At 45.6% G+C, this 21,342-nt stretch overlaps 1 protein-coding gene across 1 annotated transcript; it reads left to right on the top strand.

Moving 5' to 3' along the window:
- The first annotated feature begins 818 nt into the window (after window positions 1-818).
- Window positions 819-16,812, top strand: LOC129338289 (serine protease 27-like). Its single transcript, XM_054992378.1, has 6 exons — window positions 819-890; window positions 4,804-4,830; window positions 5,001-5,163; window positions 6,913-7,187; window positions 9,027-9,187; window positions 14,301-16,812. Exons 1-6 carry the CDS (start codon window positions 839-841, stop codon window positions 14,541-14,543), a joined length of 921 nt encoding a protein of 306 aa, XP_054848353.1. The 5' UTR covers window positions 819-838; the 3' UTR covers window positions 14,544-16,812.
- Window positions 16,813-21,342: the final 4,530 nt, after the last annotated feature.

Here is a 21,342-nt window from a genome sequence, read left to right as displayed (position 1 = left end):
CCCCCACCCCTTGCCATTGCCATCTCCCACCAGCTGTTCCCTCCTCTCATGGCCACCCCAGTGCCTCTCACGGTCCCTGCCTAGAAGCTGGAGTTGCCAACTCTCCTTCCTTCCTCATTCCCTGGTCTTCTTTAAAGCACAGTGGCAAGTGGTGGATGTTCATTGGGCCATATTGACAGGCTTCTGGAAGCCCCATTGGTCATGAGAGTTTGGGAGTGATGAAGGAAGGAATATTAGCTCCTCTGGCTACTAGGGGTAGGTGGGAAGTGAGTTGGGGTAGCACACTGTTGATGACAACCACAGAGACAAGGAGAGGTGGTGATAGTGAGGTCAGCTCCCCCCTCCCAATCCATCATCTGAGACTACTGCCTTACCTCAGAGCAACTAGTATTAGAGCAACCAGTAGTGCTACCTCAGAAATTTGGACTGTTCAGGGAAATGGGGAGGAAACCTTTGGCTCTGGTTTCCTCTCAGAAACTTCAGGTTTCTGGCTTTCTCCCATCCCCCACTTTGATTTAACAGCCCCGTCCCTCTTCTGATGAATGTAGCTGTTCCTCAGACATCTAGACCTCCTCTTCTTCCTGGAGTGAAAGGAACCTGCCACTCTAATGAGTTCTAGCTACATTTCCAGGAAGAGTTTAACAGAATAATTCCCCAGTCAATAGCAACAGGCAACTTCCTGGGGTATATTCAGGTGAGTCACGACAGGGAGGGCAGAGTACATATACTCAAGAGGGCATTTGGCATCAGTTCCTCACGCCTGGCTATATTACTCTGTCTGTCCACTGCTGCCTCAGCTGGAAGGCATTCGCTGGTGAAAGAAGTCCACAAAAAGAAGATGTGGAGTGGCTTGGGAATCCAGGTGCTCACCCTCCTCACGATTCAGATTGGTAAGAGAACATTTCCATCTCCCCATTTGCAGAATCAAGGGGAGTAGAGTTTGGAGGTCCTTCTTTCCTGTGACTTTAGGGAACAGGAAAGAACTATCAACCAGTGTTGCTTTCCACACAGAAGGTCCCAGGTTCAGTTCTTGGAACCTACATTTTTTAAAAAGGATCTCAGGTAATAGGGAAGAGATTTCTCTCAGATGCTGGTGATCCACTCTGGTCAAAGCAGGCAACATGAAGCAGGATACACGGAAGGTGTCAGGTTAGGTATCTTCCGATATTCGCTTTCTAAAACCACAAATTAAGAGAGGAAGCCTAAGCAGACCTCCTCAGAATCCTAATCAGGTGTATTAAATTTAGTTAATTTTATTTCATTCATTTATAGCACACCTTTCCCTGCAGTGAGAATCCCACAGTGGCATACGGCATTCTGCTTTACTCCATTTTATCCTCACAAGATCCCTGTGGAGGTAGGTTAGGCTGAGAGTGTGTGTCTGGCTCAAAGTCACGCAGTGACGTTCCGTGGCAGAGTGGGGATTTGAACCTGGGTCTCCCAGATCCTAGTCTGACCCTCTAACTGCTCCTCCACACTGACTCTCAATGGGGCTTACTCCCAAGAACGTGTTCCTAGGTTTGCATTGTAAGATCTGAAAATGTTAGTATTTAGAAAAAAGGCTGCTGTGTGACCATATAAACTTATCAATTTGAAATAGGTGCTTTCTAGGTTACTGTGAAATGTGCATTTGGAAAGTCTGGGGGAAAATTTGAGAGGGATTTGAATGCCATTCCTTTGCTTATTTCATTTGCTCACTGTAATACCAATAACTTCCCCTCTATTTGCTTTAAAACTAGGGATGTCCCTGGTTGCCCCTTGCCATTTAGGTGGTGGTGGGGATACTTTGTGCTGCTGTCACTAGACTGAGGCTAGAGAGAGTATACAGTTAAGAATGCTATTCAAGTTCTTTAATCCTCTGCAAAGACCTTGTGGCCAGACAGGAAATCTATTTCTTTCTCCTGCATTGCAATACCTTTGCCTTGAGCAGTATAGGCCATGTGGGAGAATTTCAGGGTATGTCCACAATAACTGATTTGTGCTTGCAATAAAATGCAGATAGTGGTTCCTGTACTCTGTACCTTTACTGATAGTTATTGCACTGCTATCAAATACAAGGCTGAGAAGACTTGTTGAATCATCTGTTCCTTTACCTACTTCTTTCTCCTTTTTGCCTAAGGGGACTAAACAGGGCCACAGCCAATGCAGGGGCTACATGGGCCTGCCCCCCTTAAGGATAATCCAGGCCCCTTCCCTAAACACTTACTTGTTGTTAACAAACTAAAAGTAGGATCCTACTAACATTTCCACTGGTAGAAGAGGGAGGAGGGGTCCCTTGTGCGTGTGTCAACTGAAAAAATAATATCAAGGATCACGAGTACCAATAAGGAGGGGAATTAGAAGAGACAGATCTGGTACAACCTGACCCTAAGGCAGTCTAGACTTTTTACTTGAGACGATATACAGGAAACTGAGGAGGTAGTAGGGATCCCATTATCCTGCAGGGTGGGAGGATCCCTTGATTCACTCTCCATCCCCCACCTCCACTTACCTGGCTGGTGGGAGAGGAAGGCATGGGAATGGGCCTCCAGTGCATGCTCCTGGGGTGGTGCGATAAAGTCACTCCCAGGAAAGACGTCATTGCAGAGGGTCAATTTTGGCTCCAGACAAGCCTGTTTTGCCCTGTTAGAGGCCAAAATTGGCCCACTGTGAAGAGTGCACATGCCCCCACACTTGCATGATGACGAGGGTTGCCGGTCCCCCACTTACACTCTCCACCTCCCAGTCCTGCTTAACTAGCCGGTGGGGAAAAAGGAGGGGGAACGCGCCTCCCAGGGCATGCTCCCAGACAGCATGGTGCACACCTATGCTCCACAGTGGGCTGATTTGGGCCCCAAATGGACCGAATTGGGCCCATATGGGGCCTAAATTGGCCCACTGTGGGAAGTGATGTCATCACGCAGCCCAGGCGTGCATGCATGCTATGCATGCACACATGAACACATCAAATAAAGTAAGTGCCAGGCCTTCTGCTTCCCATCCTGAGGGAGAAGGGATCTGGTAACTCTAGTGATGATGTCACTTCCCAGGAGTGACACGTGCACAAGGAGCATTATGGCCACAGCAATAAGGTAAGTGCCAGGTACCCCACCTCCCACCAGGAGGCTAAGGGGACCTGGTAACCCTAGGAGGTAGCATTCTGTCTAATTGCTTAGTAAGATCCCACCTTCCAGATTTTTCCATTATTCCCACCTTCCAGATTTTTGGCCTATGAGTTCAGAACCCCTAAGATCATAGAATCATAGAGTTGGGAGGCACCTCCATGATCATCTGGTCCAACCCCCTGCACAATACAGGAAATTCACAACTAGCTCCCCGCCACCCCACATTCTCATTGGCCTCTGCTCCATGCCCAGAAGATGGCAAAAAAACATCCAGAATCAGTGGCCAAACTGGCCTGGAGAAAATTACTTCCTGACCCCAAAGTGGCAATTGGCATTTCCCTGGGCAGGTAAGAAAGGGCCACGAGCACTGATGTAACCCTTCCTGCCCTCCCTCTCATCATGATCTGCCATGGTTCATAGAATCAGCGATGCTGCCAGATGGCCATCTAGCCTCTGCTTAAAAACCTCCAAAGAAGGAGGGCCCACCGCCTCCCAAGGAAGCCTGTTCCACTGAGGGAGTGCTCTAACTGACAAGATTACTGACAAATAGTTTTTTGAAGGGAGTCTGGGTCTCCTGCTCTGGCAGGAGATCTCCCATCCCCTGTTGACTCCACCCACCATCAGTCAGCTGAGCGGCAGGGAAAAAAGGCTGGGGAAAATGGGGGACAATCAACATTGAACCGCTGCCGTGACATAACTTCTGGTACGATCCAGAAGTGACATCATCTAGAATTTGTCCCAAAGCTATTTGGTTAAACCTTTGTCAATTCCAGGTGAATCTCCTGCCCTACTCCCATTGTAAGTCTCCCACTGGTTGCCATCCACAGGCTGGCAACCCTATTTTTGTGGCACCTTTAAAAGGCATCATCATCATCAACAACAACATTTGATTTATATACCACCCTTCAGGACAACTTAATGCCCACTCAGAGCAGTTTACAAAGTATGTCATTATTATCCCCACAACAAAAAACCCTGTGAGGTGGGTGGGGCTGAGAGAGCTCCAGAGAACTGTGACTAGCCCAAGGTCACCCAAGTGGAGGAGTGGGGAATCAAACCTGGTTCTCCAGATTAGAGGCCCATGCTCTTAATTGCTACACGAAACTGGCTCTCATTGTAGTTGTTTCCCCATGGTCTAAAAATAGCACAATACCCACAGAAGGCTGCTGGCTTTCTTGCGCAATTTTTGATGCCATCCATTTACAAAATGCCACAAACGTGATTTGTGGCATTTTGTAAACAGTGTCAAAAATTGTGCAAGGAAACAGGCAGCCTTCTGTGAGTTTCGCACTATTTTTAAACCGCGAGGAAATGGCCTGTATGTATAAATAACGTATCTGTTCTGTATATGCACATACACCATGCAAACTAATCTACAAAACCAACAGTAAAAAGCTAAGAACTGAAACTGCTGACAAAAACAAATGAAGATAAAAAGAAATGAAATAAAACATGTCCGCATTCCTCAGGGGCAGCCCCTTGCCTCACCCCAAACAACGTTGGGTCCAAAGAAGCTGCATTTGCTTGTATTCTCTATTTGCACAGCCTTTAAAATGCCTTTAAAATTTTCTATTTGCACAGCCTTTAAAATGCCAAAAACTGTTTCCTTGTTTTCATCTGGTCACCCAGTGCTGTCAAAGCTTGTCTTTGCCAGAAAGAGGTTCTGATTTTCTGTCCTTATTTGTCCTTATTTTTGCAGGTATTGCAGAGGCCCAGTCGGAACCAGGTAAATAACACCTCCTGCAATGGGGTTTGGTTTAGTACTGATTCTGTTGCTTGCTTGTCCCTTTACACTGTGGAGACCATCATCCCCTAAATTGGTCCCTAAACTTACGACTTGTGCTGCATGGATCCCATTTCCAGCTTGTGACCTGCCCATCTTACTCTCTCCTCCAGCTTGTGGCCGACTGGTGCCCTCCACCCGAATTGTGGGTGGTTCAGAGGCAGAGGTGGGTACCTGGCCATGGATTGCCAGCTTGCAACTCATCGATTCACATTTTTGTGGGGGAACGCTCATCTCCTCAAGCTGGGTCCTTACAGCTGCACACTGCTTTAGCAGGTGAGTCGGCACTCATTTCTCTTCCTAAGGAACTCAGGGTCCATACTCCTAATTTTCTGTAGCTAACTTACTAACTCTCATAGCAAACCTAGGGAGCTTCCCCCCTCCCATCACTAAGAACCCAACAGTTATCTGCCATTTTCTCCAACCATTAGGCTATGCTCTCCCTAGAATCTTCTGGTCTCAGCTTCCCTTCCTCCTCTACTTGTCTACTTTTCCAGACAATTCATTTCCACCCAGATGTATTTCACCAGTATGCCTTCCTGCTAATGCACAAAGCGTTATTCTCCTCACAGGAATTCTGGCTGCCAGGCTTACTCTTGACTAGACATGGGCTTGGACAGAAAAAAAAACTGAACATGGTGTTCGTTGTTCATTGCCATCCATGAACAATGAACAACGAACATTGATGAACATGACCTGTACACGAACATGTTCGTTGTTCATTGTTTGTGGGGCTAGCAGGCTCTCCTTCAGCCATCAAGATTCCTACCACACCACTCCCAGAAACCCTACCTGAGCAGGCAGCAGGAAATGTACCAATAATAAATAATAGCTTGGCCCCAGAGCCTGGCAGCAGCCATGGAACCTGAAGGGGTAGATCCCTACCGCACCACTCCCAGAAACCTTATCTGAGCAGGCAGCAGGAAAGGTACCAGTAATAAATAATAGCTTGGCCCAGAGCCTGGAAGCAGCCCTGGAACTTGAAGAGGTAGATCCCTATCCCACCACACACAAAGAAAATTCAAGCTCCAATGCACTCTCCCTGTCTCTCAAAATGCCAACAGCAACTGTCTCTCCCTTACTGTGTGCAAAAGCAGACCTGGGAGCCCCCTCCCCCACCTGCTCTTTTCTTCCTTGTAACAAATTTGCAGCTCCACACTTGAAAGGAAGACCTGCCTATCAAGCTAAATTGGGCTTAGATTGGGGTTTCCAGGGCAACAGCAGGAGTTCAGACAGTTCAGGCAGTCCCTGCCTCTGGTTGCCAAAGGAATTGATTGCAGGTGCCAGATTGTCTGGCTTGATGAACAGCAAGGAATGAGGCTTGCAATGACCACCTGTTTGTTTAGAACGGGGCCTCAGGAACAGCTTGTTCACAAACAGCTGTTTAGGTTGTTCGTGGCTTTTTAAAGTTTGTATTGCTGTTTGTGCCCATCTCTACTCTTGAGCCAAATCATTAAACTGTAGAGTGCTAGGTTCAAATTCTTGCTCTGCCGCAAAGCTTACTGGGGGACCTCATTCTGGCCAGTCTCTCAGCCTAAATTTCCTCACAAGTTTCTTATGAGAATCAGGGAGAAACCAACATTGCTCCTCCACGAGTGACCCAAGGATTTCTAATGTCCTAGGCAGAGATCACTCTGTCCCCTCCTTCACCATAGTAGGTTTGCCAGGTTCCTGCCAAATGATGGGCAATCTCCCAGCAGTTGTAGCCTCTATCCAGTAATCTCTTGTGATTGGCAGGAGAAGGCAGGCTGTCTGGAGATTGCCCAACAGTGCCAGGAACCTGACAAGGAGGCTGGGGAAATAGGCATGAACACAACTGTGTCATCACCTGATGACATCACTTCCTGTGCAATCAATTTTCATTATTTTTGGGCAGATTCCTAAAGAATCAGCAAAGTTTTCTAAATTCTCCTATTTTAATGAGTAGGCTCAAGCCTGTCCTAACATAGCTGATAGTTGTCCAAGAGCTTTGAATACATCCTCAGGTTTCCCTTCTATTCCTTATTACTTAATGTTTCTATCCAGTGGTATCCTTGATCCTGAACTGTACATCGTTGTGTTGGGGGCCTACAATCTCTCAAACCCTGGCCCTGAATCAATGTCCGTTGCTGTGAAGAGACTCTTCATCCACTCCGGCTTCTCAAATATTGGGGGAGGCGATGACATTGCACTTCTGGAACTGGAGAAGCCTGTCACATTCACCAACCACATCCAGCCAGCCTGTATTCCCGGACCCTCCTTCGTCTTTCCACCCAGGATGGGTTGTTGGGTTGCAGGTTGGGGGAGCATCAGGCAAGGAGGTAAGAGAATGAACTGGAGGATTCCTGTGTTTTGCTAGGACTGAGCTAACAGCCAGTAACCTCTCAAGGCTGAGGTGAAGTGAAATATACAGGGGTATTGACTACAAAATCTTCTGGTGTTGTGCAATCCCAGTATCATAATGGCTTTGCAACTGAGATTACAGATGTGCACATCTGTAAATCAAATTCTAGCACAGCTTTAGCTTAGTCCCTCCTGCCAGGTTTCAGGCAGGTTGTCCCTCTTCAGTTGCGGGGAAGTGGGGGGGGGGGATAAGCACCATATTCAAATTTATTTATCTATTTGTCATGTTCATTTTGAAAAAAAAGAAACTATTCAACATACATAACTTCTGCATTGATTGATGGAGAGAGGTTTCTTAATGATATCATGAGGGCTAGCCAATCATTGTTGTGCACAGCTGACTTTTGCTTCAAACTTGTAGAGCCAGTTAATTTGGAGGTCAGCTGAGGAATGGATTACTTGGCTTGACCACAGAGAAAAGCACATTCAGAGTGCCTCGCTGCTATAAGAATGTTATGCATGTCTTCATCCTACGGTGATCTCTTCATACCTTGTCTTCATCCAAAACAATATTTTATTCCCTTTATAGGAAAAGAAATAAAAGTGCATTTTTCATGCGTAGGGTATAGGTGATCCAGACCTCTTTGCACAATAAAATGTTTTTGTATCTGGAATTTCCCTAGCAATCAAATTGCAATATGCAAAAATTTCCTTCTAGAAACTGCTTTAGTGGGTACCTTGATGATATATAGAATGTGCTTGTATGAATGTCACAGGCATGTAGTGGCCAGTGCCTGTGACTTCTCCTCTGATCCTCCTCCAACTGTGGTAGCTGCCAGGAGAAGACACAAAGCAAATATGTAATCGATTTCTTTATCATAGATCTAATTTCAGACTTGGACCCAGGGTGCAAATCAAAAAATCTACACAATGGGGCTATATGAGAGCCAGTTTGGTGTAGTGGTTAAGAGCGCGGGACTCTATTCTGGAGAACTGGGTTTGATTCCCCACTCCTGTGCTTGAAGCCAGCTGGGTGACCTTGGGCTAGTCACAGTTCTCTCAGCTCCACCCACCTCATAGGGTATTTTGTTGTGGGGATAATAATGTAAACCGCTCTGAGTGGGCATTAAGTTGTCCTGAAGGGCGGTATATAAATTGAATGTTGTTGTTGTTGTTGTTGTTGTTGTTATAGGGATAGAAGAAATATTTTTACTAAACATCTGCAGAAAAAACTGTAGAAGGAGGAAAGAGCATAATAAGAGGGAAGAATTGAGAGGGGAGAGAAGGCCAACGGACAGAGGGAATAGAATTTTCCCTCGCCTGGATATAGAGCAGAAGAAAGTCAAGTGGGGGCCATTGGGAGATGGAATGAGATTCTCCCCCTTGTGACTTCAACTTTTGCTGCCACTTTTGCTGGTGAATGCTGGGACTGTCCCTGCAGCCATGCCCACACAGCCTTAAGAATTTCTGGACAAGTTGAAACAGGGTGTTTTAGCTTCACCAAGGATGGCTGCAAAGATGGGACTGTTCTCATCTTTACAATCATTTTTGGGCCACCCAAGAACAATTTGTGCCATTTTGCTACAAGTCTCCACTTGCTTGCTTTTGAGTTCTGCCCTGCTCTTTTGATAGATTAGAATGGCTTAGAAGGAAAAAATGGAGAGCAAATAATATAGCATAAAATACCAGCTTGCAGACAATGTCACGATAATTGCACTTATGCGGCATAATTTGCATACTATTTGCATAACGTGCAAATTAGGCTACCTGGATTTGGGAGACTGGAATAAGATTCTATCCAATTCTCTCTCTCTCAGTCCCACTACCACCTCCAGAGCTTCTACAGGAAGTGCTGCTTCCACTTATAGATACCAACACATGCGAGGACCTTTACAGCTACCTTCAGGGGACACGCCCTATAATCAAGAATGACATGATGTGCGCAGGATACATGGAAGGGCAGAAGGATTCCTGTCAGGTAAAAGAAACATTCAAATGCCCCACTAGGAATGACACAATTTGAGTTTGGTGGAGTGGTTAAGGGTGCCGGGACTCTAATCTGGAGAACTGGGTTTGATTCTCCACTCCTCCACTTGTAGCCAGCTAGGTGATCTTGGGTCAGTCACAACTTCCTGGAGCTTTCTCAGCCTCACCCACCTCACAGGGTGTTTGTTGTGGGGATAATAATAACATACTTTGTAAACCGCTCTGAGTGGGTGTTAAGTTGCCCTGAAGGGCGGTATATAAATTGAATGTTATTATTATTATTATGTTATTATGAGTCAATATGAACTCTGCCCCTAATCAGAGATATTTAGAACTGGAACACCCATGTATGTTTGTGATACGGCACCACTCAGTGACTTGTGTGTGAACAGAGCCATGGCAGATTAAACATCCCGACTTTCACTATCACAAACACAATGCTTATCAAGGGATCCAGCTCATCCATGCTGCTGCTAACTGTTAGGTGTTAAATACTCAAAGGATGAGCGGTACACATGTATATATGAACCAGCCCATAGAGTTTCAAGGGAAAGGAAATCCATCATCTGCAAACTGGTGTCCAGCTAGAAGACCACTCATGTTTTGACTTTTTGATTGTTCGCAGTAATACTTCATGCCAGCACTGCTGAATGATACCAGGTTTACAGCACTTGGTTTGAAATAACACATACACTGTTTTAAGGCAGCAGTCCATCGCTCTATCATCATGTCCGAGATACAGTAAGTGAGCCAGACTAAAAGATAAGTGAGGGGTCATTTGACTAAGGATCAAAATAGAAGGTGGGAGGTTTTATTTATTTATTTATATAATTTATATAGCCTAGGCATTCCACGACCCAATATTATTTCTTTTATTCAGGGAAATCTGTTTAACACATGGGCTTTTAGGGACAATAACAGCAGCAAAATATTTAAAACGTATGACAAAACAGAACCCGATATTGTAGAGCTCCTCCTTGTCCTAAGGTTGTCAGATAGGGTTACCAGTCCCCTGGTGGGGGTGAGGGATCCTCTTCTCCCAGCCTCCCCCCTTCACCTGCCTGGTGGTGGTGTGGAAAAGCATGGGGAATGGCCCCAAGAGTGCACTCCAGAGCACATGAAGTCGTTCTGGGTGCAACTGGGAATTGCTCTGGAGCACACATAATTACTCATGATGTGCATGCTCCACCCAACCCCCCCTGTCCCCCAGTTTGAGCTCCAGGAGACCTGTCAAACCTATTGCCAGGCTTCATTCAGCAAATCCTGGAAACCAAAAAGGGGTGGGTCCTTGCATGCCTGTGAGATGGTGCTGCACTGATGTCACATCCTGTAAAATCTGGATGTGATATCATATGTGCTCTAGAGTTTTCAAAACTCTATGGTAAAACCACAGCATCTTCGAAAATCCTAGGGCATCCAGTCTTGTCACTTGCAGGTTTGACTAGAAAAGATGTCACCATGGCAGCGAGAGAGTGAGCAAGGAGGATTAGTCGCTGTATCTCCTTGATACAGGTGAGGAGGTGGGTGTAGAAGTAAGACTGGCTCTGCACAGCAAAAAATTTATCAGTTTGTGATATCATTGTGCCATTACCCTAGTCTCTGTCAGTCCAGTCAAAAGCTTCTATTTGCCCTGCCTGAGGTAAGATATAGGCAACCATAGTTACCTGTCTTTTTAACCTTTACAGAGCAAATGGCAGCTCTGGCAGGGAAATTATTTGTATGAGGAGAATGGTGTAGGAGGGAAAGATCACCTCCCTCCCTCGGTCTGAACTTTACCACCTCTTGCCTATGGTAGATGTTTAGCCTCTTACTACCCCTGCAGATTGTTACTAAGTACTGTGTTCTGCATCATGTGTATCTAAGGGCCAAGCTACAAGTGACGAATGACACTTGAACAGCAAGTGGATTGAGTGGAGGGCACGTGAACAGGGAGAAATACACTTGCCATTCAAGTGTCATTCGTCACTTGTAGCTTGGACCTAAGACAAACAAAACAGAAGAAAAAAGACCCACCCCCAAAACAAATACATGTAGACAAATTGTGTTTTCTGCAGTGCTTTCGGTTTCCAATGGCATGACGCTACCTCTTGCTCAACACCTATGTTCCGTCATTTCAAGTATGTTTCCTTCCAAGCAAAATGACTTGTGGGTGTGTCTTGTGGTAGAAGGAGGAATACATACTCCAAGGATCTTTGGAATAAGCTGTGCATAGAGACATTTGCACCCCACCCTCTCTCCTCATGGAATCAGGCCATCTAGAGTCAGGGTTTGGGGATTTGTTACTCCCACCACAGCTATATCCCCAAGTACCAGATTATTTACTCCATCTCACCCAATTCTCCTGCTTATGCAGCCCATGTTCCACATGGCTTTGGTCCATGCAGGTACCCTGATCTCCAGCATAGCCTATTGGGTGGTCAGAAGGGACCCCTCCCTTCATTTACAAGCAGAAAAAGCTGGTTGGACCCAAGCGTTACTTTTCCACATGGGAATGAACAGAAACCACTGTCTTCCATGGAGAAAACAAAGGGAGCCCACCTGAGTGGTGCTTCATGTTCTTGGTGAGCCCAGCCTTTGATATTCAAACCATGATCTTCAAAGCAGTACATATTCCTCACAGTACCTTCATTCTGATTTGGTGGCTATCAAGTGTGATAGAAGACACGCTCCCAGCAGGGCATTATGGCACTTTGCTGGGGCCAATTGTGGCTCCCAATGGGCTGAATTTGCTCATGAAAAGCACGGGATCATGCCCGTGGCCAGCATGATGATGTCATTGGGAGGGTATAGGGGCCTGGCAACTCTAGGTGAGGGAGAGAGAGAACATAATACAGCCAGGAGAAAAAGTATCAGAACCACACTCCCTGGCATCACCCCCAACCCCCTCATGTTCTAAGTGTCATTTCCCACACAGGCCCTCTCCGAGGCCCAGGGAAGCCCAGGCCACTTCCAGCTTTGGAAGTCCCTAGCCATATTTTTTTAAAATGACAACACGTAAAAACAAAATCTATAATATAATTTTAAAAAATCTATAATATTAAAAGGTTCTGTCTGTCTCCATCTGTCTGTGGCATACATAACTCCTCAGAAAATAGGACTGGCAACTCCGTCTTGGGAAATTCCTGGCGATTTTGGGAGTGGAGACTGGTGAGGGTAGAGTTTGAGGAAGTGAAGGATCTCAGCAGTATATAATACCATAGAGTCCATCTTCCAAAACATTTTCTCCAGGGGAACTGATCTCTGTGGCTTGGAGATCAGTTGTGATTTTGAGAGATCTCTTTCCAGCACCTGGAGGTTGGCAACTTGGACATTCTGGCCCACGTAATCTCCAGAAAGCCCCACCCACCTTCTATATGCAATGGAAGCAACCGTTGTCTGTGGTAAACATAACTCATCTGAAAATAAAGCTCTGAGCCTCCAAATGGGTCACTAGCTTCAGTATGATTATGGGAATTGCATTGACAACAATGGAAGGAACCCGAACAATCATGCCTGGGCCGTAAGCAGAAGCCCTCCTCCCCACTATTTGCAATGGAAACTAAGGTACAGCACATCAGAAAATACAGCTAGGGGTATCAAAATGGGACACCAGCTTAAAGATGATGATGGAACTTGCAGTGCCCAAAATGGAATTGGACTCTCTTGGCACAGATAAGCTTCCAAACATCCTTCTGGTATTTGCAGTGGAAGGAATGGTTTATGCACAACAAGTCAGGAACAGCAGGCAGCACAGGCAGGGAGGGTAGAAAATATCACCTCTGTCACAAAACAAAAGGGGCGTAACAACGTCACTGACATATCAGTCTGTGTGGTTTAGTGGTTAGAATGTTGGACAAGGATCAAAGAGATGCAGGTTCAAATCTCCACTCTGCCACAGAAGGCTGCTGGCTGACTTTTGGCCCCCTATATCCTCTGAAGAAAGACCTACTTTACAAGTTTGTTGTGAGGATGAAATGGAGGACAGGAGAACGATATAAGCCACTTTGGGTGGGGTGTAACATTTGTTATAAATCTAATTTGGCCAACAGATCACCAACGAAAGGTCAATGCTCTTGCTGTTGCTTCCTCCATTTTTGCGGCTACTCTTTCAGGAGCAGGAGGCAGAACTGCTCATTCACCATTAAATATCGGATGCACAGCAAGCTATAGCATTGGCGAGTGAAGCAAGCAGGGCATAGCCCCTAGTATAAAAACATTGAACTTGAGGCCCAGGCCAAATGGCCTTCTCTCCGACTATTAGCCCTGTGTCCAGAGGAGCATATACAGGCACACTAAAACATGCATGGTTTCAGGTGTGAGTAGCACCTTGAATAAATACCAGTTGAGTATAATTTCCACCAAGAATGAACATTTTCATAGGACTGGCCTCTATTTTCCACCTAGGGAAATACATGAGTGTGGCCAGGTCTCATTCTGGGCCCTGCTCCACTCCTGCTGCTGCTTGGTGGAGCTGCAGGAGCAAAATTGGAAGGAAAAATGGCCTTCTGCTAATGTTATGTCATCACATCTGGAAGTGATGTGACCATATTGGGTGAAACTCTCGGAAGTGCCCCTGGTGCACCAGGCATTTTCCTGCCCTTCCGCCTATTTCTCTCATCAATGCCCAATACAACAGCATGCATGCAATAGGGAATTGGCAGGAGATTGGCTGCCATAAGCCTGGATACATTACTCACAGGTAACCTTAGAAGGAAAAGCCTTCTTTAATACTGTCTTCCTCATTTTTCATTATACTAACACACCAGAATGGATGGAAGATATTCTAGTCTGTGGTTGGAAGATTCCTTTGGTGAACAGAGGATTCCTTGGCATGTGTACAGGCACTTTTGGTCGTAACACATTGGGTGGGTTCCTACTAGCTTTACCACACAATTTTGTCAAATCCTCTTGCTTACTGTAGCTTTTCTCCTGTGTGGCTTTTGCCCATGTGGGTCCTAGAATCCTCAGCTTTGCCTTTTTGGTGTGCTGCCCCATCATCCTAGTTTGCAAGCGGAAAAGCTGGTAAGATCCAACCTATTGTCTGGATACAGATGCTATTATTTAAAAGTGTGATAGGAAGGGGGGAGTGGGCCAGAACATAATATTTTATTTCTTTTCCTTCACAGGGAGACTCTGGAGGACCGCTTCTTTGCCCTTGGGATGGGGTCTGGTTTGTGGCTGGTGTAGTGAGCTGGGGGGCTGGTTGTGCTGCCCCTAGGCGCCCTGGTGTCTACACTCGTGTCACTGCTCACCTTGAGTGGATCTTACATCATGACCAAGAACTGGCTCTAAACCAGGGGACTGGGATCACCCAAACAAATTTTCCTTGGTTCCTGCTGTTCCTATTTTTCATTAGGCTGCTTTATTAACATGACAGATGGTTCATATTGGCTCCATTGAGAATGGTTTCCACCAAAGCTGAATGGGAAAGCATTGTTAATGGCCTCTCCCAGGTTGTGATGCTCCCATCCATCAGAAGCATTGGAGGGGGGGGGGAGGGTCCATGGGACCTGCACGGACAAAAGCTGTGTGGGATGGGGACTATAATACAGGAAGTTAATTGGGCAAGATTGAGTGAATGTTGGCTGGATCCAACCCATAGCAGTGTCCAACAAGACAAGGTATTTGCCAGTGTATTCCCTTCTGCCCAATACATAATGCTACTGCTGAATGCTCTGATCTGAACTAGGGATGTGTAAAACCAAACTCCTGACCTGAAGATATACATGGAAATTTCTGTTTTAAATCATTACACTGATTCTTCAGAATGGTAACACAAATCCAAGATGCTTGGAATAAGGAAAGCACCACCCTGAAAACAATTTTGGGGTTCTTTTTCAAGTCCTGATGCTTATTACCAGCCATACAGCACAAGCACATGTTTTTCTTGGATTGTATTTCCTGAAAATAGCATCTCTTCCAATCAGACCCTTGCAAGAAAGGTGCAAGGCACCCCCAGCCAATCTACTGATTTCCTGGACAATGATATCTCTCCTTTCCAATCAGACCCTCGCAAGGGAGAAACACAGAACTCTCCCAGCCAATCCCAAGCTGCAGAGAGCTGTCATTTTTCTTCTCAGTCCTTTGTGGATGGAGAGAAAGTTTTCTTTCCCTCTGGAAGTCAAAAGCCTGGGCTTGTTCAGGGCCTTTAAAATTCAAACTCTATCCAGTTTGCTTGAAACCTGAAGGTTTTTGGAAAGACATGCAGAAGACATTCTGTTGAAATTTTGGTGATATTTAGTTGAAAAACAACTCCAGCCCCTACCCCCCCCCCCAAAGTCCCATGGGGAATAATGGAAAAACTGCCAATCTCTTTTTTTTTGTATGGAAATTTTATTTAAAAAGAAAAGATGTGACAATAGAAAGTGCATAAAAAACCAAGGAGGGATGGCAAATAGATGGTTTTCAGCGGCAAGGTAAAAGATTCTTATTGTCAGTCAGTCAAAGAGTAGGACAATGAAATGAGTGCAGATTGCGGTGGGGGGAGGGGGGTATGCTGATGCCCGGTCTGGAGTTCTCCTGCTAGGCTGCTACTGTTTTAGAAATTAGTAGAGACAAGTGCAGCTACGCAGAGAGGGACCTACTTTGGAGGTCTTAAAATCAATCCCCTTTATTCAATCTGTTTAAAATTTAGGAGGTCCTTAGATTAGAGGTCAGACTGTATTTTGTGCAGCTTTGATGCCATTATCTTTATAAACGAAAACCAAAAAAATCACAGGGACCACAATCCAACAATGAAGTTTTATGTTCAGAAGTACAGAACTAAATTTCACACCGCACAGTGAAGAATAAATCAATTTGTGAAAAAATACCAAGTGAAAAAATACTTTGGAGACAGACCATACTAAATGTGACTTGAAAATTGTGGATGACTTTAATCTCAATATAGTGGCTTTAGAAGAAGCACACGGGTGCGAAATGGGATATTTTGAAGCTGGCAAGCCCGTTGCCACCTCCAGCCGGGAGTTTACAGTAAAAAATTTTTTGACTCACTGGCCAAATTGATTTATTCTTCACTGTGCGGTGTGAAATTTAGTTCTGTACTTCTCAACATAAAACTTCGTTGTTGGATTGTGGTCCCTGTGATTTTTTTGGTTTTCATTGCTTCTGAGACCACCCCCCTCTTTGGATTCACATTATCTTTATAAACAGCTGCCCCAGACCCTTGAATAGATTTCCTATTGAAAATAATAGTCCTGAAGGAAAAAGAAAAACGTGGAATTGACTCTCAAACTGGTAATATCCTATCCGAAATAAGTAATAATGGTAAAATCTTTCCCCTCTCCCAAGTCCAGATCAGAAAAAGTAACAAAAATTTTCTCAGTGTGTATTCCTAATCTGTACACATTATTTAAAATGAAACAAGCTGCATACATTCTGCTACTTCAGGGAGAGAAATAACCTGTCCGTGAAATGTCCAATTAACTCTGCCTTCTGGTGTATCACTGAAACAATATCATTTTAGACCTATAATCACAGTCACAAAGGCTAGTAACCAAAAAGCTGTAAAGGCTACAAACTCTTTTTTTAACAGCTCAATGTCAAAACTGATGTGTGTGCGTGTTTGAAGTTATTATACAATGTTCTTTGGGCACCTTGTCCAGTGTGGTGCTGGGTTACAGGTGTGGGTTGGGAGTGTTCCTACAATCTTATTAACTGTATTAATTTTTTTTTGTAACTTAACATTAAATTATTTTAATTATTTTGCATCTATTCAGGCTGATTGTTCTTTCTTCTAAACTGTTCAATGGGTGATTTGGTAAAGGGGAAAATATTTAACACCAGAAAAGGCAAAGTAAGTTTTGGACAGAGACTGAGTAAATAAGTATATGAATTTTTAGGTGGGAAGGAATACATGATATTGAGAGCAATCCGAAGCAGATCTACTCAGAAAGTAGTCAATGGAATTTAGTTAATGGAATGTAGTCTGCAGTGCTACATCACCCCCAGTGACCCACCCATGCCAATTGTGGGTGCATGGGAATGATGTCAGTGTGTTGTGATAACATCATCTGTGAGCCCCCTATGACCACGTAAGTCCCCTCCACCCCCTACTGGTTGCCACTGGGGATCTGCCAACTATTTGTCATGGCTAAAGTATCTGCTCATTCTTCTGAATGGTTTGTACCTCTTTTGAAAGCAGTTTATTTCTTTGTTTTCAGTGAAGTATTTTTACTTCTAATATCATGTTTTAATGGATCATTCAAAGAAAACAGAGGCCTAGTTTCATTGACTTGGGCTTTGTTGCAAGCAACCATACAATAAACTGGCAACAACTATAACTTCTCCCTTAGTTCTCCAACCCATGTTGAAACTGCTTTTTCAGTTCCTTATACAGTCTGTTCCAGCTCCCTCTGCTGGTCAGGAAAACTATCTGTTCTATCAAGGGGGAAGAGATTACCTATCAAGTAGCCAGATACTGGTTGGTGATATTCAGGTCTTGGAAATTTTATTGTACTGCAACTAGATCTTAATTCTAATTGTTTTATTTGTTCTATTCTATGCTTTGAATTCTCTTTTTAGTGCAACCATGTTACATGATTGGTCAAATGACTGTAAATAAATATATACTTAGATAATTACTTTGGAAAGTGGAATACAAAGTTGGGCAGAATGAGGAGAAAAAAAGGTGCTAAACTCTTTTAAAACAGCAGAAAGAATGGCTGATTTTCTTCTATGGGGAAGAGAACCATTTGTTTTCATCGGAAGCACTTTCTCATCTCTACCCCTCCCCCCAAATTGGGAGGAATTTTGGAGGATTGTAACCCCTGCACTGGAGACCTCCCTGTTGAGTTGCGCACACTCCTTGCTGGAGGGCTGAAATGGAATGGGGTTCATAGGTCAGTGGGGATGTTCCACAACACCTTGAACTGAACCTGATAACTGTTGGTAACCAATGAAGCATCTCAGAAAGGGAGTGAGGCAGAGTTGCCATTCCCCCACTGGGGGCAGGGGAATCCCCTGCTCCCACCCTCCACCCCCACCCACCTAGCCAGCAGGGGAGGCCTGAGCATCCCGGGGGTATGGTCCCAGGTGGCATGGCGCGCTCCTGTGGGCCCTATCCAGGCCTGAATTGGCCCAGATTGGGCCCAAATCGGTCTGGATTAGGCCACTGTGGAGTGCTCCCATGCTCAGCAGCAGCCCATTCCGATCCCCAAATTGCGCTCCCATGGAGTGCTGGAGCACTCCTGGGGGTGGCCGTGGCCTGCACGATGATGTTACTCCCCGGAAGTGACATCATTGCACAGGCCCAGGAGCACACACTTTGTCCATGCATGACTGACAACAGACCAGGTAGGTGCCAGGGCCTCCACCTTCCGACGGGAGGACAGGAGGACCTGGCAAACCTAGAGTGATATGCAGATTCTGCTTAGCTCCCTCTAGTAGCTGGGCTACGGTGTTCTGTACCAACTGAAGTTTCTTAGTTACATTTAATGGCAGATTCATATACAGTGCATTACAATACGTTACCCTCATAATAACCACAACATAGATCCACATGGCCAGGTCAGCAGAGGGGGGTCCTATGTGGAGTTGGCAGAATGCCTTTTTTGCCACTGAGTCAGGTTGCTTCTCCAGCAATAAAGCTGGATCAGTTATCACTCCTGGGATCTCAACTAAGTCAAGAGAATCAGTTGGACCCCATCAAAAATGGGGAGAGTTTTCAGACTCTTGGCCTTCCAAACCACTGTTTACTTCCATCTTGTCATGTTTCAGTTTCAGCTTGTTTACCCTTAGATTTTTAACTATAGCAGTCAGTCAGACATTGGTTCAGAGTCTCTATCACATCATCAGGTGATTTGGAAAAAAATATAGAGCTAGATGACATCAGAATATTGAAGACTCCCTATTCTAAATCCATGAATGATTTCTCCTAAGGGTTTTACATAGAAATTGAATTGCATGGGGGACAAGACTGAGCCTTGTAGGACCCCCCAAGGCAGGTTCCATGCTCTAGAAAACTTGTCTCCAATAGCAACCTTCTGAATCCTGTATCAAGGAACAATTTAACCCAATCAAAAGCGCACCCCTTAATCCCTCCTTCAGCCTCCAAATGCTTTGACTGGTCATCCACTAGGGCCACTAATGCCTTTGTTGTCCTGTAGCCCAACCTGAAAGAAGTCTCTTTTTCTATCATCTTGCTCAAGAAAGATAAATTAGATACGGGGTGATAATGAGCCATGTCATTCTTCTCTATTTTTTTTTAAATAATGGACGGATGACTGGAAAGGAGTCCTGAGTCAGTGATTAATTTTTAATGGACATAGGGAAATTATATGATCTTTACAACACTTTAAGTATCCAGGACTGGCTAGGGTCTAACACACAAGTTGTGGCCTTCATAGATCCCAGGATCCTGCCATCATCTATCACAGTGAGCAGATCAAAGTGGTTCATAAATGGGCCAGATGGTGTGTTGGAGGTTTCTAGTTTCTCAGCTGTATTATAACTAGACGTGGGCATGAACAGAAAAAACCTCAAACATGGTGTTCGCTGTTTGTTGCTATCCACAAACAATGAACATTAATGAACATGACCTGTTCATGAACATGTTTGTTGTTCATTGTTCGTGAGGCCAGCAGGTTCTCCTCCATCCATCAAGATCCCTACCACACCACTCCCAGAAACCCTACCTGAGCAGGCTCGGGGGCCAAGCTATAAATAATAGCTTTGCCTCAGAGCCTGGCAGCAGCCCTGGAACTTGAAGGGGTAGATCCCTACCACACCACTCCCAGAAACCTTACCTGAGCAGGCAGCAGGAAAGGTACCAGTAATAAATAATAGCTTGCTCAGAGCCTGGCAGCAGCCCTGGAACTTGAAGAGGTAGATCCCTATCCCACCACCCACAAAGAAAATTCAAGCTCCAATGCACTCTCCCTGTCTCTCTCTCAAAATGCCAACAGCAACTGTCTTTCCCTCTCCACTGTCTGCAAAGCCAGAGCTTGGATCCCCCCCTCTACCCTGCTCTTTGCTTCCTTGTAACAAATTTGGAGCTCCACACTTGAAAGGAAGATCTGCCTATTAAGCTAAATTGGGCTTAGATTTGGGTTTCCAGGGCAACAGCAGGAGTTCAGACAGAGTTCAGGCAGTCCCTGCCTCTGGTTGCCAAGGGAATTGATTGCAGGTGCCAGACTGTCTGGCTTGATGAACAGCAATGAACGATGCTTGCAATGACCACCTGTTCGTTTAGAATGAGGCCCCATGAACAGCTTGTTTGTGAACAGCTGATTGGGCTGTTGGTAGGTTTTTTTAATTGGTATTGCTGTTTGTGCCCATCTCTAATCATAAAAAGCATCCAAATCAGATCATTTGAGAGATTTTCTCAGCAAAGAGCTTTGCAAAAGCTTCAGAGCTAATTGCCAGTTCCTGCAAGTTTAAAAGCTCAGTCCTTGAAGTCAACAGGTGGCAAGGTACTTTAAACAACTGAGACGGGTGCCAACTAGATGTTGCAATAGTAGCAACAAAGTAGGATTTGCTGACTTAGCCGGAAAAAGAGACAGACACAGGCTTGGAGATAAATGGCCGTTTATTAATATAACAACAATATACTGCATAACTACGGCAAGGGCCAACTATGCGGTACAGGCCAAGCCACGGGGTCACACCTGACCACCGCCTTGGCCTGTCTGGGCGAGCCCCAAAGCCCCGGGTATAGGCCATCCATTGGATAGCTGCCACCCGGCCAGCCAGGCTAACGGATCCCCCCACCAATCTCCAAACGCCCCAGCCGTACAGCATGAGGGAAGGACTTGTACCTGGGGATCCCCGCAGGCGTCTGCCTGTGCTGTGGTAGCCGTCACAAGCATACCGCACTGATGGCAGACCCTGTTCCCCCACATCTGGGGGAAATGCCAGTGGGTGCTCACCGGCCCGCTCCCTATTCCCCAGAAATCTCCTGCCAAGGGGACCGAAACGGCGCCACCCAGGCCAAAACCCTCAACCTCTGCCACAGTGCAAGGTAGGCGAAAAAACTCCCAATCCAACAGCCAATCAGGAACAGGAGCAAAAAATTCCTACCTGGCTCTGGGAACAGCAGCCGGCTAATCCTGCACTATGACAGGGCGGGTGGGTGGGCCGAGCTAAAAGGCAGACTGAGAGGCCGGGAGAACGGAGCAGCCTACTAAGGCGCAAGCTCCGCCCCCCCAGCCAAATGCCCGTATGCCCGGG

The sequence above is a fragment of the Eublepharis macularius genome, chromosome 12, assembly GCF_028583425.1.
Source record: "Eublepharis macularius isolate TG4126 chromosome 12, MPM_Emac_v1.0, whole genome shotgun sequence".
NCBI lineage: Eukaryota > Metazoa > Chordata > Lepidosauria > Squamata > Eublepharidae > Eublepharis > Eublepharis macularius.
The sequence above is the reverse complement of the archived record's forward strand: the minus strand, read 5'-3'. Positions and strand labels throughout refer to the sequence as shown.

Coding starts and splice junctions, on each gene's coding strand:
- LOC129338289 (XM_054992378.1), top strand. CDS start 839: ATGTGGAGTGGCTTGGGAATCCAGGTGCTCACCCTCCTCACGATTCAG. Junction 7,188..9,026: donor GGGGAGCATCAGGCAAGGAG/GTAAGAGAATGA, acceptor TCTCTCTCTCAG/TCCCACTACCACCTCCAGAG. Junction 9,188..14,300: donor GGCAGAAGGATTCCTGTCAG/GTAAAAGAAACA, acceptor TTTCCTTCACAG/GGAGACTCTGGAGGACCGCT.